Source organism: Anguilla anguilla, chromosome 16 (assembly GCF_013347855.1).
Source record: "Anguilla anguilla isolate fAngAng1 chromosome 16, fAngAng1.pri, whole genome shotgun sequence".
In the NCBI taxonomy this organism is placed as follows: Eukaryota; Metazoa; Chordata; class Actinopteri; order Anguilliformes; family Anguillidae; genus Anguilla; species Anguilla anguilla.
The window spans coordinates 5123426-5139815 of record NC_049216.1 but is presented as its reverse complement, the minus strand read 5'-3'; the positions used below and the strand labels follow the sequence as shown (position 1 = coordinate 5139815).

The 16390-nt window shown below is 39.7% G+C and overlaps 1 protein-coding gene and 2 long non-coding RNA genes across 4 annotated transcripts; all 3 read left to right on the top strand.

The window, feature by feature from the left end:
• Positions 1–690: 690 nt before the first annotated feature.
• LOC118215548 (myosin-2 heavy chain, non muscle-like) lies at positions 691–5900 on the top strand. Its single transcript, XM_035396443.1, has 15 exons — positions 691–1366; positions 1787–1897; positions 2070–2091; positions 2195–2271; positions 2361–2438; positions 2598–2770; positions 3052–3184; positions 3328–3396; positions 3578–3693; positions 4046–4151; positions 4664–4699; positions 4783–4850; positions 5029–5114; positions 5532–5575; positions 5799–5900. The coding sequence occupies exons 4-15, from the start codon at positions 2218–2220 to the stop codon at positions 5898–5900; spliced, it is 1065 nt and encodes a 354-aa protein (XP_035252334.1). The 5' UTR covers positions 691–1366; positions 1787–1897; positions 2070–2091; positions 2195–2217.
• Positions 5901–10436: 4536 nt separating this feature from the next.
• On the top strand, positions 10437–13144 carry LOC118214998. Of its 2 annotated transcripts, XR_004762747.1 has the most exons (7): positions 10437–11112; positions 11533–11643; positions 11816–11837; positions 11941–12017; positions 12107–12184; positions 12810–12942; positions 13086–13144. It is a non-coding gene; the product is annotated as an uncharacterized LOC118214998 (long non-coding RNA). The 2 variants fall into 2 exon arrangements; XR_004762748.1 differs by lacking the exons at positions 12810–12942; positions 13086–13144 and adding an exon at positions 12344–12416.
• A 956-nt stretch (positions 13145–14100) lies between these two features.
• LOC118214997 lies at positions 14101–15929 on the top strand. Its single transcript, XR_004762746.1, has 6 exons — positions 14101–14143; positions 14661–14696; positions 14780–14847; positions 15026–15111; positions 15529–15572; positions 15796–15929. It is a non-coding gene; the product is annotated as an uncharacterized LOC118214997 (long non-coding RNA).
• The last annotated feature ends 461 nt before the right edge of the window (positions 15930–16390 follow it).

The window sequence follows — 16390 nt, the reverse complement described above, 5'->3', positions numbered from 1 at the left end:
TCCTCTTTAACGAGAAGCGGATTCAATTCACGGGCTGAATTGTTAAAGAACAACATAACAAAATTTTTTTTTGAATTCATAAAATAAAAATAAGGATAAAAATAAATACATGCAAACCAATTTTACTGTAATAAAAATAGCCTCCATGTAATTAAAGGAGGTGCTTCGGCTGAGTGGACATCTCTACAGACGTTCGACTGGAGAAATGATAAAAGAAATCTGGAGCCTACCTCAAGCGCTGTATCCTGTAGCAACAGAAAGCAATGCCGTTTGCTATTACTGTTGTTACGCTGTGCCACCCAATATGTTTTTAAACTTCCAAAATCTAAATAAGTTATTCCAAAATAAGTTACTTTGATTAACATTGATTATTATCCAGCAACATCCAAGTGGAAAAACAAACAGTACACAACACAGTACAGTGTTCAGTGTTAAACTGTCTCTTACAGAGTACATAAGGTCCCTATTGGACTCATATGTTCTCTGTCAGAGCTGAATTCACACAGGAAAATTTTCTGTGTACAGCACCGTGCATTTTATTAACTGATGCCAAGTTTCGCCTCATGGCGGTAATAAGTACACATAAATGTATTGTTCTACTGCCATTTCCTGATTTTGGCCTTTCAGAACACTGCAGACTGTCTAGCACAGAAGCCCTCTGTGGTATTATGACATCACAGAAGTTAATTTTGTCATCATTCTAAAGAAGCAGTATATACGTGGCTGACCCAAGTTCACTTATTCATAATTGGCATTCTTTCTGGAGCAAACAACACGATATATTTATTGGATTTAACTTGTACTCTTCTAACATATTTACTGAATCACCTCTAGAATAGCATCAGTTGCATGTAAGCATGCCACCCATCGCATTTTTGCGAGGGTGGCTGCTTATTTTGCTGCTGGTGTCGTTCCTTTTCCTTCATTTTGGGGCATTTTCCAACTTTGGTAAGTGAATTTGTCACTGTCTCCGGCCAGGTTAGCTTAAGCAGGTAGTGAAAATCTCGCAAGTCAGTCAAACCAGGATTTTACAATTCACTTGCAGTATAAACACAATTGATGTTTGAAAGCTTGAAGAAACAAGGAAATATGTTGACTGAACAAGGACGAGTTGATAAAATAAACAACTTAATAAACAAATTATTAATAGAAGATTTTATCATGAATATAACTGCTTTGTTTGAAACCAAAGATTTAGCTAACTGTATTGAAGATATTCTGGTCATCCTCCCAAAAGACTGTGTTCAGTTGTGATTTCAGTTGTATTTTATCTGTAATTAACGTGATTCTTTTCTTTTTCCCAGCCCCAAATTCCCAGATCATTCAAGAATTTTCCATACAAGACGTTCTTGAGCTTCCCGACACGGTACATTTTATTTATTCAAGGCTTTAGAATGAAAAACAGCACGATGATATTGATATTACCAACAAATAATTAATAAAAGTGTGCCTTTCAAAATATTGAGGTTCTTTGCTATTGTCAGGTTTCTACCCTGATAAACCTTACTGAGAATATCAGTGTTTTTACCTATATTGTTGTACACTGTCTATTTGACTCACTTCAGATTAGGTGTATTATTATTATTATTATTATTATTATTGTTGTGGTTGTTATTGTTGTGTTATTCTTTTTTTGCTGTAGTTGCTGTTATTGTTATTATTATTGTTGTTGTTGTTTATTTGGCACATATTTTATGCAAAGCAACATAATTAGTGCATAAGATGTGTTCAATCAACATGAAAGCCCACTGCTTTGGACCCATGGTTTTTGTTGAATTTGGTTCAGCTCATTGACTATTGGCCCAAGAGATGGAGACCAGGTCCAAGTACGGAAGACAGGTCTATACACCTGCTGAACATCGCTAGTCTGTTCATAATCTGGAGGACAGTGTTCAGTGTAAGCTTCTCTCCCTCCATTTTTGCTGTTTTTAAATACTCTCAGCATGAAAAACATTTAAAAACACAGATGGTCCCAGCTGTTCTTCATTATGCCCTTTAAAGCAGTTTGTCGCCAGTAAGTGTTTTGAGTATAATATATTTTTCTCTCTTCCTCCCTCTTGTCTTTCCAGATAAAACGCAGGATATATGAATGTAAGTACTTTAATTGATAATTGATTTGTTTTTAACACCTTACATGTTTCACTACTTTACTAGCTTCCAGTTGATTTATGGTTTTGGTATTGATTTTGTTAAGGGACAAGACATCATGTTCAACAAATGAACACAGCGACAATCGCATTACAAAATGAAATAAAAGACCTGAAGAGAAACGTGAGTTAAAGAAGCCCCTTTACTTTACGTGTGGGTCTGAAGAACAACTTTTAACCAACATGTGCCAAACATGTGCCATGTTATTTCAGATAAAAGATCTCAAACAGCAGTGTAAGGAGGACAAAAAAAGCCTGGCCTCCACCAAGCTGGAAAACAAGAAGCTTAAGGTAAGATGTTGTAATGGTCACGTCGTGCATTCATGAACTTGGTGGCCACAGGTAACAACTTTTAACACAAAAAAATTTGTACCAGATATACATTCATAATTATGTGTGTATATAATTTGTGCCATGCAACCTGACACACAATCTATTTTTTTCAAAAAGGAATCTTGTAAGTTCTATATGGCACACAGCGAGAGAATGGAAAGGGAGAATGGAGAATTTAAGGCTAACCTGGATCAGCAGAAAAATATATTTGAGGCTGACAAAGGAAGCCTTGAAAAGACGCTGGAAAGTATAACCAACCTGCTTCAGGAGAAGGAACAGACTCTACAGCAGTACGTTTTTCAGGCTTAGAAAAGCTGAAGACAATAGATTTATTTTTCTTCAGGGTTTTGGTGTATCCCTGAGAATAACTAAAATAGATAATACTTTTATTTGTAATGATGCAGGTAAATACGAAGCACACACAATGTCCTTAAAAGGGGAACTGGTGGGAATACAGTGTCCATTGCACTATAATTTATTTGCTCAAATACGCTGGTGGAGGATGTATTTGTTCATGGGATGGAGTCAAGTCAAGTTCAAGGCTGATGCCCCCTGCGTCTCTGTATCTCAGGAAACTGGCTGAGCAGGAACTACTTCACCGTGCGCGAGAGGCTCAGTTACTGTCAGAGGTCAAGGCCTGTGAAATGAGCCTTACGGCAATGACCACCAAACGGAAGGCAAATGAGGATTCCTACAAGACCCAGGTGAACAAGTCCAGCTCTTGGACCTGCAGTACTTCTCCCTTCCAGAGTCAGTTTTCTCTAGTGTCATGGAGTTTTATTCCCTGTTGTGCACATCTTGAGAACAGCTTTAATAAATCTCATTGCCTATTCCTCGTCCATTATAGATAAAAGAACTCGAAGAACATTTTTCAGATTTGGAAATTTCTTCAAAAAATGAAAACGATATACTAAAGGTGAGATGCTGAAATGCATGTGCCCACGTTATCAATAAAGTTTTAGTAACATTTTGAAATAGCAGCACAATGTCCAGAAATACATTGAAAATTGTGAAGTTAGCATGTGGATTGACAGCTTAAAAAGCCAAGTGTTGTCTATGCAGCAGTTTCTCTTCACACACTTTCTCATTTCACTAAGGAATCTTTGAAGGCTTATAAGGGGAGTCAGATACAGCAAGATGAGATAAAATCCCTTAAATGCCAATTGGAGAGCATGGCCGAAAAGATACAAGAGTTGGAGAGCACTCTTAAAAAGTAAAGTATCAAGCAACAGACCATGTGTGTTGAGGTTACAGGCATATGAATCAGTTCATTAAAACATGGTGTCATAAGTTCTGCTGTAATGACACAGCAGTAGGTAAATACAATGGACAACTGATAAAAATCGATAAACTTGTGAAAGGCATTGGTTAGATCTGCTTATCACTGGAGACTAATTTTTAACATTGTTCTACTGCTTTATCCTTAGTTGTTTCAGAATATAGAAGGAAATGTATATTTTATGTTGGATCACAGGGGATGTAAAATAGATGCGTAAGCTGAATTTGGGGCTAAAGTAGCTATGCATTGGAAGGCTGCTGAGTGTCTTGCACTCTCCGTGTCACAGTGAACGGGCTCAAAACGAGGCCACAGCTCAGAACAAAGAGCAATTAGATGGATACAGAGGCCACTTCCAAGAGGAAAGAGTGCGCCAGCTTATTCTGAAAGATGAGGTAATCTCATTTAGCCAATACTCTTAAAATGCTATTATACTGTTATAACACTTGCTGTATATTTTCCCACTGTAATGTGGTTGTTTTTGCTGTTTAATTCCCCTTAAGTTGATTAAGGGAGGGCTTTGATTTGATTCAAAACATTTCAAGTAATTTCAAGCAGTTCATCCTTTTCAGTTATGTCCATGAGCAGAGAGCACTGTGCCTTCTGTAAAGTACAGCATTCATATGAACTGGGCATTTCCCCTGTGAGGGTGATCAGCAGACACAATGCTAATTCCTCCATCCACCTTACTCACAGTATTGAGAAAATGCAGTAGTTTATATTTCAATATTAATCTGCAAGGGTTATGACCTCATTTATGCTCAACCAATCAGGTCCCATGCATTAATTAACTCCTCCAATGATTTTTGTGGTCAGATTTTGTGTATAATGTCAACTCTCGCTCTCTCTCTCTCTCTCTCTCTGTCTCTCTCTCTCTTTTTCTCACTCTCTCTCCATTTCTCTACAGGTAACATTTCATCAGAATAAAGCTTATACGAATAAGGTAAGGACGCAATCACTCTTGAGAGCAGATTTGTGATTGAACACCTTTTTCTGCAGAATGTAACTCTGCCTTTTTGCCTCCAGGTGGCTTACCATCATTCTAAAAGAGCACTGGACAGGGAGAGAAACAAGACAGCCGACCTGCACAGGAAGTGGGTTTAGTAGCCACAGAATACAGTTTAAATAAGTTGCTGACAAACACTGGGTATTAGCCAATCAGTGACTGTGGATATGGATTTGTTTGTATTTTCCTTGCTGAGCTAAATGGGCTAATGTTTCTTGGAGGGTGGAGACTGAGGCTGTCTGAATGGGTGTTTATTGGTTATTCAGGCTGGAGGAGCTGAACAAAACGCTTGCAGAATACTCTGGGAAATCTGAGAGTCCTCAGTCAGCTCAAGCAGGCCCTTGTGAAAAAGGTGAGTCCTGGAGCCGCTGTGTGGCTCATCCCGCTAACACGCTGGGTTCCTGGCAATTTCCATATGGGACGGTGTGTGTACCCTAATGCTGGAGGGCCATGGTGGTCCCCTTGGTTTGCAGTGCAGTGATAACAAAAACCTGTACGAGTCCTGAACACTGTTCCACATACACTTTTACTGTTCCTGCCCTAACATCTCTCTCAGTTCTGTGTTGGAACTCTTTCATTCCATCCATCCATCCTTTTATCTGGTCTGCCCTCCAGTTTCTAAGCTATTGTGTCCCCCACTCTGGTGTCACTCTTCTTCTTATACGTTCATAAATAATCATTGCTACTTTGATCAATTAAATTGGTAAGTTATCATGTAAGATCATCTGTCATTTTCTCCTTGATCATTGTATGATCCCTCTTTTTGCAGATGTTTCTCCTCACCATGGTCATCCCTCAAACTCAGTGAGATCGGTAAGTTTTTAAGCTTAAAATATCCCCCAAAAATATTTATGGATAGAACTAAGATGCGTTTAAACATAGCGCCAATTCAAATGTTTTCACAGAATCGCGCAGCAGTGTTTTGAACGCATCGGTTGTTGGCTGTCGCACTTGGCATCCGTGAAATGTTTCATTTTCAGTCCCTGCTTGATTTGTCTGATGCTAAACTGTGGTCCCCCTCCCTTCCCTCTGGAAGGCTGCGGGTCAGGACAGGAACAGGAGGCAGCGGGGTGAGGGACAGCCTGGTCTCAGAGGCCGCAAAGAACCCTGCTCCTCTCAATCAAAAGGAATTACCTAAAAGTATCGGGATATAACTCCTCCGCCTGAAGTTCACTTAAGTGTCCTTTTAGTTGGAAAAAAAAATGTAATGATGACTTAATCTTTTCTTTCTCTAAATTTCTAAAGTTCAAATCAACATTTACCACCATTTAATATTCATTGTTTTGTCATTTTGACTGCACTGTTTCATCTGAAATGTTGTGAACTACAGTATAGCTTGTGACACAATTACAAAATGTGATTAATTCATCCTTGTGAGGAGGATGCAATTTTAAATAAAGTTTCCTTTGAAAACAACCCAGTCTCACATTGTGCAGATGGAATTCCACTTTAAAGGACACTGACCTCAGGTGTGAGGACTGCCCCTGTCCCAGTCCGCTTCAGTTAAGCTGTTCAGTCCAGGTGTTTATCCGGTAAACCAGCACAGGACGCTGCGGCCTGGCTTATAGTTATAGGCCGGGTTCAATCACTGTAAGCGTATCTTCAAGTTGAAGTCATCAAGATCAATGTATGAAGGGTCTCGAATGGCATTCACACCATCCCAAGACAAAGGACACAAGTTCAGATGTTCAACGTTGAACATTTGCCCTGATCGTGTTAGTACACTGACTGGGCAAGGTAGCCAAAGAAACTTAACAATTAGCACTGTAAACATATGCTAACACCACAGAGGCAACTCAGTACTATTGCTGTCAGTTTGGGATGGGGTGGGGGGGTGGGGGGGTCCCAGCATACACTTCATTGAATGTCTTACACAACACCAAAATCAAACATGTCTGCTGTTTCCTGGTGATCGGTGAAGATGACTGAAGAACATTTTCCCTCAGCCCATGGAGGGAACCAGCAGCAGAACTGATTTCAAGCAGGGAAAAAAAAGACTGAATTCACATCCTCCCTCTGAGGATAGACTGTCAGCATCCCCCTGTCAGCACCTCCTTTATGTCTGTTCAGTCCCAGTCTGACACTGGAGACAGCACTAATTAAACAATTCCCACAATGAGGTCATCAACTATGTGACTTGGAAATACAGCAGCTTGTGTTCTGACCGAGACCAGGAGGAGTTCTGACCGAGACCAGGAGGAGTTCTGACCGAGACCAGGAGGAGAGCACACATTACGGCTGTTTTAAAGGCCCTTCACTGGTTGCCTTTTGAGCAAACCTGCGTCAAACACATAATCGTTTTGGATTCAAATACATTTCTGTGCTCTATTGATCTTGACTGGTGTAAATGAGCCTGCCAATATGACCAGAAGGCGGGGTTTGCACTTTTTCAGAGTATTTAATTGGTTGCAATACACCAAACAAGATCAGTAAATCCAAAATAAATATGTATAAACCTGAATTCATTTCAGACATCTGGAAGAGCCTGCCAAAGAACTTGGAGTTTCAAAATCTATGATCATTTTAAAATGAAATCTTAAGACGTGCCTTTTTAACTTAGTTTTCACAGATAATTTCACTTTTATTGTTTCTCTTGTTGTAACTCACTTTTATTGCCTTTTATTTTACTTTATTTTACCTCACTTTTATTTCTTTTAATTTACCTAATTTAACCTCACTTCTATTTCTTTTAATTTACCTAATTTACATTTATAACTTTTAATCTATTTTACTTCGTTTTAATTCTACTGTTGTTTTTATGACTAGTATTCTTGCTATCATTTAAAAATTATTTATAGTTTTCTAACTACTTCTAGTATTGTTCGGTAACTTTTTTATGAGTCTTTTTATCTTCACTATGTGAAGCACTTTATATTGTAATCTATGTTAATAAATTGTGATTTGATTTGATAAAGCAAATACAGATGACATACAGACAGAAACACAAAACAAAACCAAATTTACACTGTTTTAGTCACTGGCTGTCAAATACTTCTCTCCGACCAGAAGTTGGGTTCCCCCCGGAGCCTGGTTCCTTACTAGGTTTCTTCCCATCTGCTACGGAGTTTATCCTTGCCACTGTTATCTTAGGCTTGCTCCTGTGGGGGTCTAGGCCAGGGTTGTCTGTGAAGCATATAGCATATTGTGACAATTGTCCGTGTAATGCGCTATATAAATACATTTTGATTTGATTTCTTCCTGTTTTATTAAAAGTATAAAAGGGGTCAATTTCACCCAAACTGAGCACAAGAGTTAATACAGCATGTTTTAAAGTGAATTTGAATGCATGAATGAATGAATGAATGAACGCATCCTTGCTGATTTCCCTCAGCACAAAGAGACTACAGAAGAAAGCAATAAACCGCAAACTATTCCACCCTCAATGTACAGTATGGTCATTGCCATGGTAACACACAATAATATACGGGACATTTGTTCCTTTAGACTAGCTAGTATTTATTAATTAATTAATTCATTCATTCATTTATCGTGATAGTCAGGGAAGAATGTCGTGACATGGAGCCATGCGAAAGAGCCAGCAGGCTTTTTCCCCCTACTGAGGTGGCGGTGGACCCCGGAACTAGGTCTGGCCTTACCTCCTAAACTCAGAATGCTGCTGCAACGGCAGACGGAGGAAAACGCAGCTGCTCAGTTCTGGGCAGAGCTCTCGCTCTCGCGGTCAGACGAGCGCCGCTGCCGCTCTCGTACCCGCGTTCTGCCGCGTCACCGACCGACCTCGCCGCGTGCTGTCATTCTGAATGGCAGAACTGGTCAAAAAAGTGAAACAAGATAGATCAAAATAAATTTAAAAGATGAACTGAGCTAAATAAATAAATACATAAAAATCGACCTAGTTTAAATGCCAGATCAGGAGGAGACGAGGCCAAGCAAGTTGCAGCCGGGCCAGCAGCCGTTGAACATGAGCCCAGCCGCCCAAATAATGCTATAGGCTGCTACTAGCACGTAGAGCCCTGGAGCTACCTGTTAGCGTGCGGCTAGTGAACCCGGCAGTGCAGCCCCAATAATGGCAGTAAATCCGGAAACATAGCATCATTAGGGAAACAGGATGACGCCACCCCTACAGCGGCTAGCCCGGATACAGCAGGGATGGCAGCCAACGACCAAAAGACTAAAATCACACTGGGAGGGCAAAGAAGTAAAGGTGCTGTAGGCCTTTTGTGACAGGAAAACATGGCTCAGTTCCTGTGATCGGCTGTTTGCACCTACAGCAGTTAGAACCTCGCTGATTTCACCTGTCAGATTACCTGTCAGACTGTAGATTAATCGGGGAGAAAGTAACCTCTTTCTGAATGAGCTGTGCGTCAGGATGAAAGGCCTTAATCGATCCCACCAATGGGAAGTCCATGTGGGATGTGGTGTGAAGTCCTATTAATGTACTTCACAAACACACACACACACACACACACACACAAACACACCTCACACACACACACAAACACACAAATAAACTGTGTGAGGCAGCATGATAAAAAATCCTTAAGTAATGTTTCCAGCACTTTGTCCGAACCCAAGCCGTGAAAAATTCTGGCTGTTCTGCAGGAAAATGAGGGTCCTACCGGTACTAGATAGGTGTACCTAATGAAGTGGCCACTGAGCGCATATCAGCAATATCAGGCTTCTGGAGCCATTTCACCTGCCCGCAACATTTATATTGACATAAGAAAAGACCATACAAAAAACGAATGGCTAAAAACATAACCCAATAAACAACCCCTTTAAGCACATCAAGATAAAAACAAGACATAATGTCTTACTGCAAATGTAAATGTGTGTTTGTCCCTACTAATTTGTCTTACTTGGGGTACGATAATTTCTAGCTAGGACATGGTAGTTATCCCTTAACAAGAACAACCCAATAAAATAAAAAAGTTAGTAATGTATGAGGAGGACCAATGTTATTGCTTAGTAGTAACTGTGGCAACCAAACACTACATGCTTTAATGAACAGGATAGTGGAGATATGTCCTCTTTAACGAGAAGCGGATTCAATTCACGGGCTGAATTGTTAAAGAACAACATAACAAAATTTTTTTTTGAATTCATAAAATAAAAATAAGGATAAAAATAAATACATGCAAACCAATTTTACTGTAATAAAAATAGCCTCCATGTAATTAAAGGAGGTGCTTCGGCTGAGTGGACATCTCTACAGACGTTCGACTGGAGAAATGATAAAAGAAATCTGGAGCCTACCTCAAGCGCTGTATCCTGTAGCAACAGAAAGCAATGCCGTTTGCTATTACTGTTGTTACGCTGTGCCACCCAATATGTTTTTAAACTTCCAAAATCTAAATAAGTTATTCCAAAATAAGTTACTTTGATTAACATTGATTATTATCCAGCAACATCCAAGTGGAAAAACAAACAGTACACAACACAGTACAGTGTTCAGTGTTAAACTGTCTCTTACAGAGTACATAAGGTCCCTATTGGACTCATATGTTCTCTGTCAGAGCTGAATTCACACAGGAAAATTTTCTGTGTACAGCACCGTGCATTTTATTAACTGATGCCAAGTTTCGCCTCATGGCGGTAATAAGTACACATAAATGTATTGTTCTACTGCCATTTCCTGATTTTGGCCTTTCAGAACACTGCAGACTGTCTAGCACAGAAGCCCTCTGTGGTATTATGACATCACAGAAGTTAATTTTGTCATCATTCTAAAGAAGCAGTATATACGTGGCTGACCCAAGTTCACTTATTCATAATTGGCATTCTTTCTGGAGCAAACAACACGATATATTTATTGGATTTAACTTGTACTCTTCTAACATATTTACTGAATCACCTCTAGAATAGCATCAGTTGCATGTAAGCATGCCACCCATCGCATTTTTGCGAGGGTGGCTGCTTATTTTGCTGCTGGTGTCGTTCCTTTTCCTTCATTTTGGGGCATTTTCCAACTTTGGTAAGTGAATTTGTCACTGTCTCCGGCCAGGTTAGCTTAAGCAGGTAGTGAAAATCTCGCAAGTCAGTCAAACCAGGATTTTACAATTCACTTGCAGTATAAACACAATTGATGTTTGAAAGCTTGAAGAAACAAGGAAATATGTTGACTGAACAAGGACGAGTTGATAAAATAAACAACTTAATAAACAAATTATTAATAGAAGATTTTATCATGAATATAACTGCTTTGTTTGAAACCAAAGATTTAGCTAACTGTATTGAAGATATTCTGGTCATCCTCCCAAAAGACTGTGTTCAGTTGTGATTTCAGTTGTATTTTATCTGTAATTAACGTGATTCTTTTCTTTTTCCCAGCCCCAAATTCCCAGATCATTCAAGAATTTTCCATACAAGACGTTCTTGAGCTTCCCGACACGGTACATTTTATTTATTCAAGGCTTTAGAATGAAAAACAGCACGATGATATTGATATTACCAACAAATAATTAATAAAAGTGTGCCTTTCAAAATATTGAGGTTCTTTGCTATTGTCAGGTTTCTACCCTGATAAACCTTACTGAGAATATCAGTGTTTTTACCTATATTGTTGTACACTGTCTATTTGACTCACTTCAGATTAGGTGTATTATTATTATTATTATTATTATTATTGTTGTGGTTGTTATTGTTGTGTTATTCTTTTTTTGCTGTAGTTGCTGTTATTGTTATTATTATTGTTGTTGTTGTTTATTTGGCACATATTTTATGCAAAGCAACATAATTAGTGCATAAGATGTGTTCAATCAACATGAAAGCCCACTGCTTTGGACCCATGGTTTTTGTTGAATTTGGTTCAGCTCATTGACTATTGGCCCAAGAGATGGAGACCAGGTCCAAGTACGGAAGACAGGTCTATACACCTGCTGAACATCGCTAGTCTGTTCATAATCTGGAGGACAGTGTTCAGTGTAAGCTTCTCTCCCTCCATTTTTGCTGTTTTTAAATACTCTCAGCATGAAAAACATTTAAAAACACAGATGGTCCCAGCTGTTCTTCATTATGCCCTTTAAAGCAGTTTGTCGCCAGTAAGTGTTTTGAGTATAATATATTTTTCTCTCTTCCTCCCTCTTGTCTTTCCAGATAAAACGCAGGATATATGAATGTAAGTACTTTAATTGATAATTGATTTGTTTTTAACACCTTACATGTTTCACTACTTTACTAGCTTCCAGTTGATTTATGGTTTTGGTATTGATTTTGTTAAGGGACAAGACATCATGTTCAACAAATGAACACAGCGACAATCGCATTACAAAATGAAATAAAAGACCTGAAGAGAAACGTGAGTTAAAGAAGCCCCTTTGCTTTACGCGTGGGTCTGAAGAACAACTTTTAACCAACATGTGCCAAACATGTGACATGTTATTTCAGATAAAAGATCTCAAACAGCAGTGTAAGGAGGACAAAAAAAGCCTGGCCTCCACCAAGCTGGAAAACAAGGAGCTTAAGGTAAGATGTTGTAATGGTCACGTCGTGCATTCATGAACTTGGTGGCCACAGGTAACAACTTTTAACACAAAAAAATCTGTACCAGATATACATTCATAATTATGTGTGTATATAATTTGTGCCATGCAACCTGATACACAATCTATTTTTTTCAAAAAGGAATCTTGTAAGTTCTATATGGCGCACAGCGAGAGAATGGAAAGGGAGAATGGAGAATTTAAGGCTAACCTGGATCAGCAGAAAAATATATTTGAGGCTGACAAAGGAAGCCTTGAAAAGACGCTGGAAAGTATAACCAAACTGCTTCAGGAGAAGGAACAGACTCTACAGCAGTACGTTTTCAGGCTTAGAAAAGCTGAATACAATAGATTTTTTTTCTTCAGGGTTTTGCTGTATCCCTGAGAATAACTAAAATAGATAATACTTTTAGTTGTAATGATGCAGGTAAATACGAAGCACACACAATGTCCTTAAAAGGGGAACTGGTGGGAATACAGTGTCCATTGCACTATAATTTATTTGCTCAAATACGCTGGTGGAGGATGTATTTGGTCATGGGATGGAGTCAAGTCAAGTTCAGGTTGTCCAGAGGAAGGCTGATGCCCCCTGCGTCTCTGTATCTCAGGAAACTGGCTGAGCAGGAACAACTTCACCGTGCGCGAGAGGCTCAGTTACTGTCAGAGGTCAAGGCCTGTGAAATGAGCCTTACGGCAATGACCACCAAACGGCAGGCAAATGAGGATTCCTACAAGACCCAGGTGAGCAAGTCCAGCTCTTGGACCTGCAGTACTTCTCCCTTCCAGAGTCAGTTTTCTCTAGTGTCATGGAGTTTTTTTCCCTGTTGTGCACATCTTGAGAACAGCTTTAATAAATCTCATTGCCTTTTCCTCGTCCATTATAGATAAAAGAACTCAAAGAACATTTTTCAGATTTGGAAATTTCTTCAAAAAATGAAACTGGTATACTAAAGGTGAGATGCTGAAATGCATGTGCCCACGTTATCAATAAAGTTTTAGTAACATTTTGAAATAGCAGCACAATGTCCAGAAATACATTGAAAATTGTGAATTTACCATGTGGATTGACAGCTTAAAAAGCCAAGTGTTCTCTATGCAGCAATTTCTCTTCACACACTTTCTCATTTCACTAAGGAATCTTTGAAGGCTTATAAGGGGAGTCAGATACAGCGAGATGAGATAAAATCCCTTAAATGCCAATTGGAGAGCATGGCTGTCAAGATACAAGAGTTGGAGAGCACTCTTAAAAAGTAAAGTATCAAGCAACAGACCATGTGTGTTGAGGTTACAGGCATATGAATCAGTTCATTAAAACATGGTGTTATAAGTTCTGCTGTAATGACACAGCAGTAGGTAAATACAATGGACAACTGATAAAAATCGATAAACTTGTGAAAGGCATTGGTTAGATCTGCTTATCACTGGAGACTAATTTTGAACATTGTTCTACTGCTTTATCCTTAGTTATTTCAGAATATAGAAGGAAATGTATATTTTATGTTGGATCACAGGGGATGTAAAATAGATGCGTAAGCTGAATTTGGGGCTAAAGTAGCTGTGCATTGGAAGGCTGCTGAGTCTCTTGTGCTCTCGGAGTGTAGCACAGTGGGTAAGGAACTGGGCTTGTAACCGAAAGGTCGTAGGTTCGATTCCCGGGTAAGGACACTGCCGTTGTACCCTTGAGCAAGGTACTTACCGGAATTGCTTCAGTATATATCCAGCTGTATAAATGGATACAATGTAAAAATGCTATGTAAAAAGTTGTGTAAGTCGCTCTGGATAAGAGCGTCTGCTAAATGCCTGTAATGTAATGTAATGCTCTCCATGTCACAGTGAACGGGCTCAAAACGAGGCCACCACAGCTCAGAACAAAGAGCAATTAGATGGATACAGAGACCACTTCCAAGAGGAAAGAGTGCGCCAGCTTATTCTGAAAGATGAGGTAATCTCATTTAGCCAATACTCTTAAAATTGCTATTATACTGTTATAACACTTGCTGTATATTTTCCCACTGTAATGTGGTTGTTTTTGCTGTTTAATTCCCCTTAAGTTGATTAAGGGAGGGCTTTGATTTGATTCAAAACATTTCAAGTAATTTCAAGCAGTTCATCCTTTTCAGTTATGTCCATGAGCAGAGAGCACTGTGCCTTCTGTAAAGTACAGCATTCATATGAACTGGGCATTTCCCCTGTGAGGGTGATCAGCAGACACAGTGCTAATTCCTCCATCCACCTTACTCACAGTATTGACAAAATGCAGTAGTTTATATTTCAATATTAATCTGCAAGGGTTATGACCTCATTTATGCTCAACTAATCAGGTCCCATGCATTAATTAACTCCTCCAATGATTTCTGTGGTCAGATTTTGTGCATAATGTCAACTCTCGCTCTCTCTCTCTCTCTCTCTCTCTGTCTCTCTCTCTCTCTTTTTCTCTCTCTCTCTCTATTTCTCTACAGGTAACATTTCATCAGAATAAAGCTTATACGAATAAGGTAAGGACGCAATCACTCTTGAGAGCAGATTTGTGATTGAACACCTTTTTCTGCAGAATGTAACTCCGCCTTTTTGCCTCCAGGTGGCTTACCATCATTCTAAAAGAGCACTGGACAGGGAGAGAAACAAGACAGCCGACCTGCACAGGAAGTGGGTTTAGTAGCCACAGAATACAGTTTAAATAAGTTACTGACAAACACTGGGTATTAGCCAATCAGTGACTGTGGATATGGATTTGTTTGTATTTTCCTTGCTGAGCTAAATGGGCTAATGTTTCTTGGAGGGTGGAGACTGAGGCTGTCTGAATGGGTGTTTATTGGTTATTCAGGCTGGAGGAGCTGAACAAAACGCTTGCAGAATACTCTGGGAAATCTGAGAGTCCTCAGTCAGCTCAAGCAGGCCCTTGTGAAAAAGGTGAGTCCTGGAGCCGCTGTGTGGCTCATCCCGCTAACACGCTGGGTTCCTGGCAATTTCCATACGGGGCGGTGGGTGTACCCTAATGCTGGAGGGCCATGGTGGTCCCCTTGGTTTGCAGTGCAGTGATAACAAAAACCTGTACGAGTCCTGAACACTGTTCCACACACACTTTTACTGTTCCTGCCCTAACATCTCTCTCAGTTCTGTGTTGGAACTCTTTCATTCCATCCATCCATCCTTTTATCTGGTCTGCCCTCCAGTTTCTAAGCTATTGTGTCCCCCACTCTGGTGTCACTCTTCTTCTTATACGTTCATAAATAATCATTGCTACTTTGATCAATTAAATTGGTAAGTTATCATGTAAGATCATCTGTCATTTTCTCCTTGATCATTGTATGATCCCTCTTTTTGCAGATGTTTCTCCTCACCATGGTCATCCCTCAAACTCAGTGAGATCGGTAAGTTTTTAAGCTTAAAATATCCCCCAAAAATATTCATGGATAGAACTAAGATGCGTTTAAGCATAGCGCCAATTCAAATGTTTTCACAGAATCGCGCAGCAGTGTTTTGAACGCATCGGTTGTTGGCTCTCGCACTTGGCATCCATGAAATGTTTCATTTTCAGTCCCTGCTTGATTTGTCTGATGCTAAACTGTGGTCCCCCTCCCTTCCCTCTGGAAGGCTGCGGGTCAGGACAGGAACAGGAGGCAGCGGGGTGAGGGACGGCCTGGTCTCAGAGGCCGCAAAGAACCCTGCTCCTCTCAATCAAAAGGAATTACCTAAAAGTATCGGGATATAACTCCCCCGCCTGAAGTTCACTTAAGTGTTTTTTTAGTTGGAAAAAAAAATGTAATGATGACTTAATCTTTTCTTTCTCTAAATTTCTAAAGTTCAATTAACATTTACCACCATTTAATATTCCTTGTTTTGTCATTTTGACTGCACTGTTTCATCTGAAATGTTGTGAACTACAGTATAGCTTGTGACACAATTACAAATGTGATTAATTATTCCTTGTGAGGAGGATGCAATTTTAAATAAAGTTTCCTTTAAAAGCAACCCAGTCTCACATTGTGCAGATGGAATTCCACTTTAAAGGACACTGATCTCAGGTGTGAGGGCTGCCCCTGTCCCAGTCCGCGTGTTTATTCGGTAAACCAGCACAGGACGCTGCGGCCTGGCTTATAGTTATAGGCCGGGTTCAATCACTGTAAGCGTATCTTCAAGATGAAGTCATCAAGATCAATGTATGAAGGGTCTCGAATGGCATTCACAC

Excerpts from the sequence above, each read along its gene's own strand:
- LOC118215548 (XM_035396443.1), top strand. The coding sequence starts at position 2,218 with ATGAACACAGCGACAATCGCATTACAAAATGAAATAAAAGACCTGAAG. Across the intron at positions 3,185-3,327 it reads AGGATTCCTACAAGACCCAG|ATAAAAGAACTCGAAGAACA; the intron begins GTGAACAAGTCC and ends CGTCCATTATAG. Across the intron at positions 3,397-3,577 it reads ATGAAAACGATATACTAAAG|GAATCTTTGAAGGCTTATAA; the intron begins GTGAGATGCTGA and ends CATTTCACTAAG.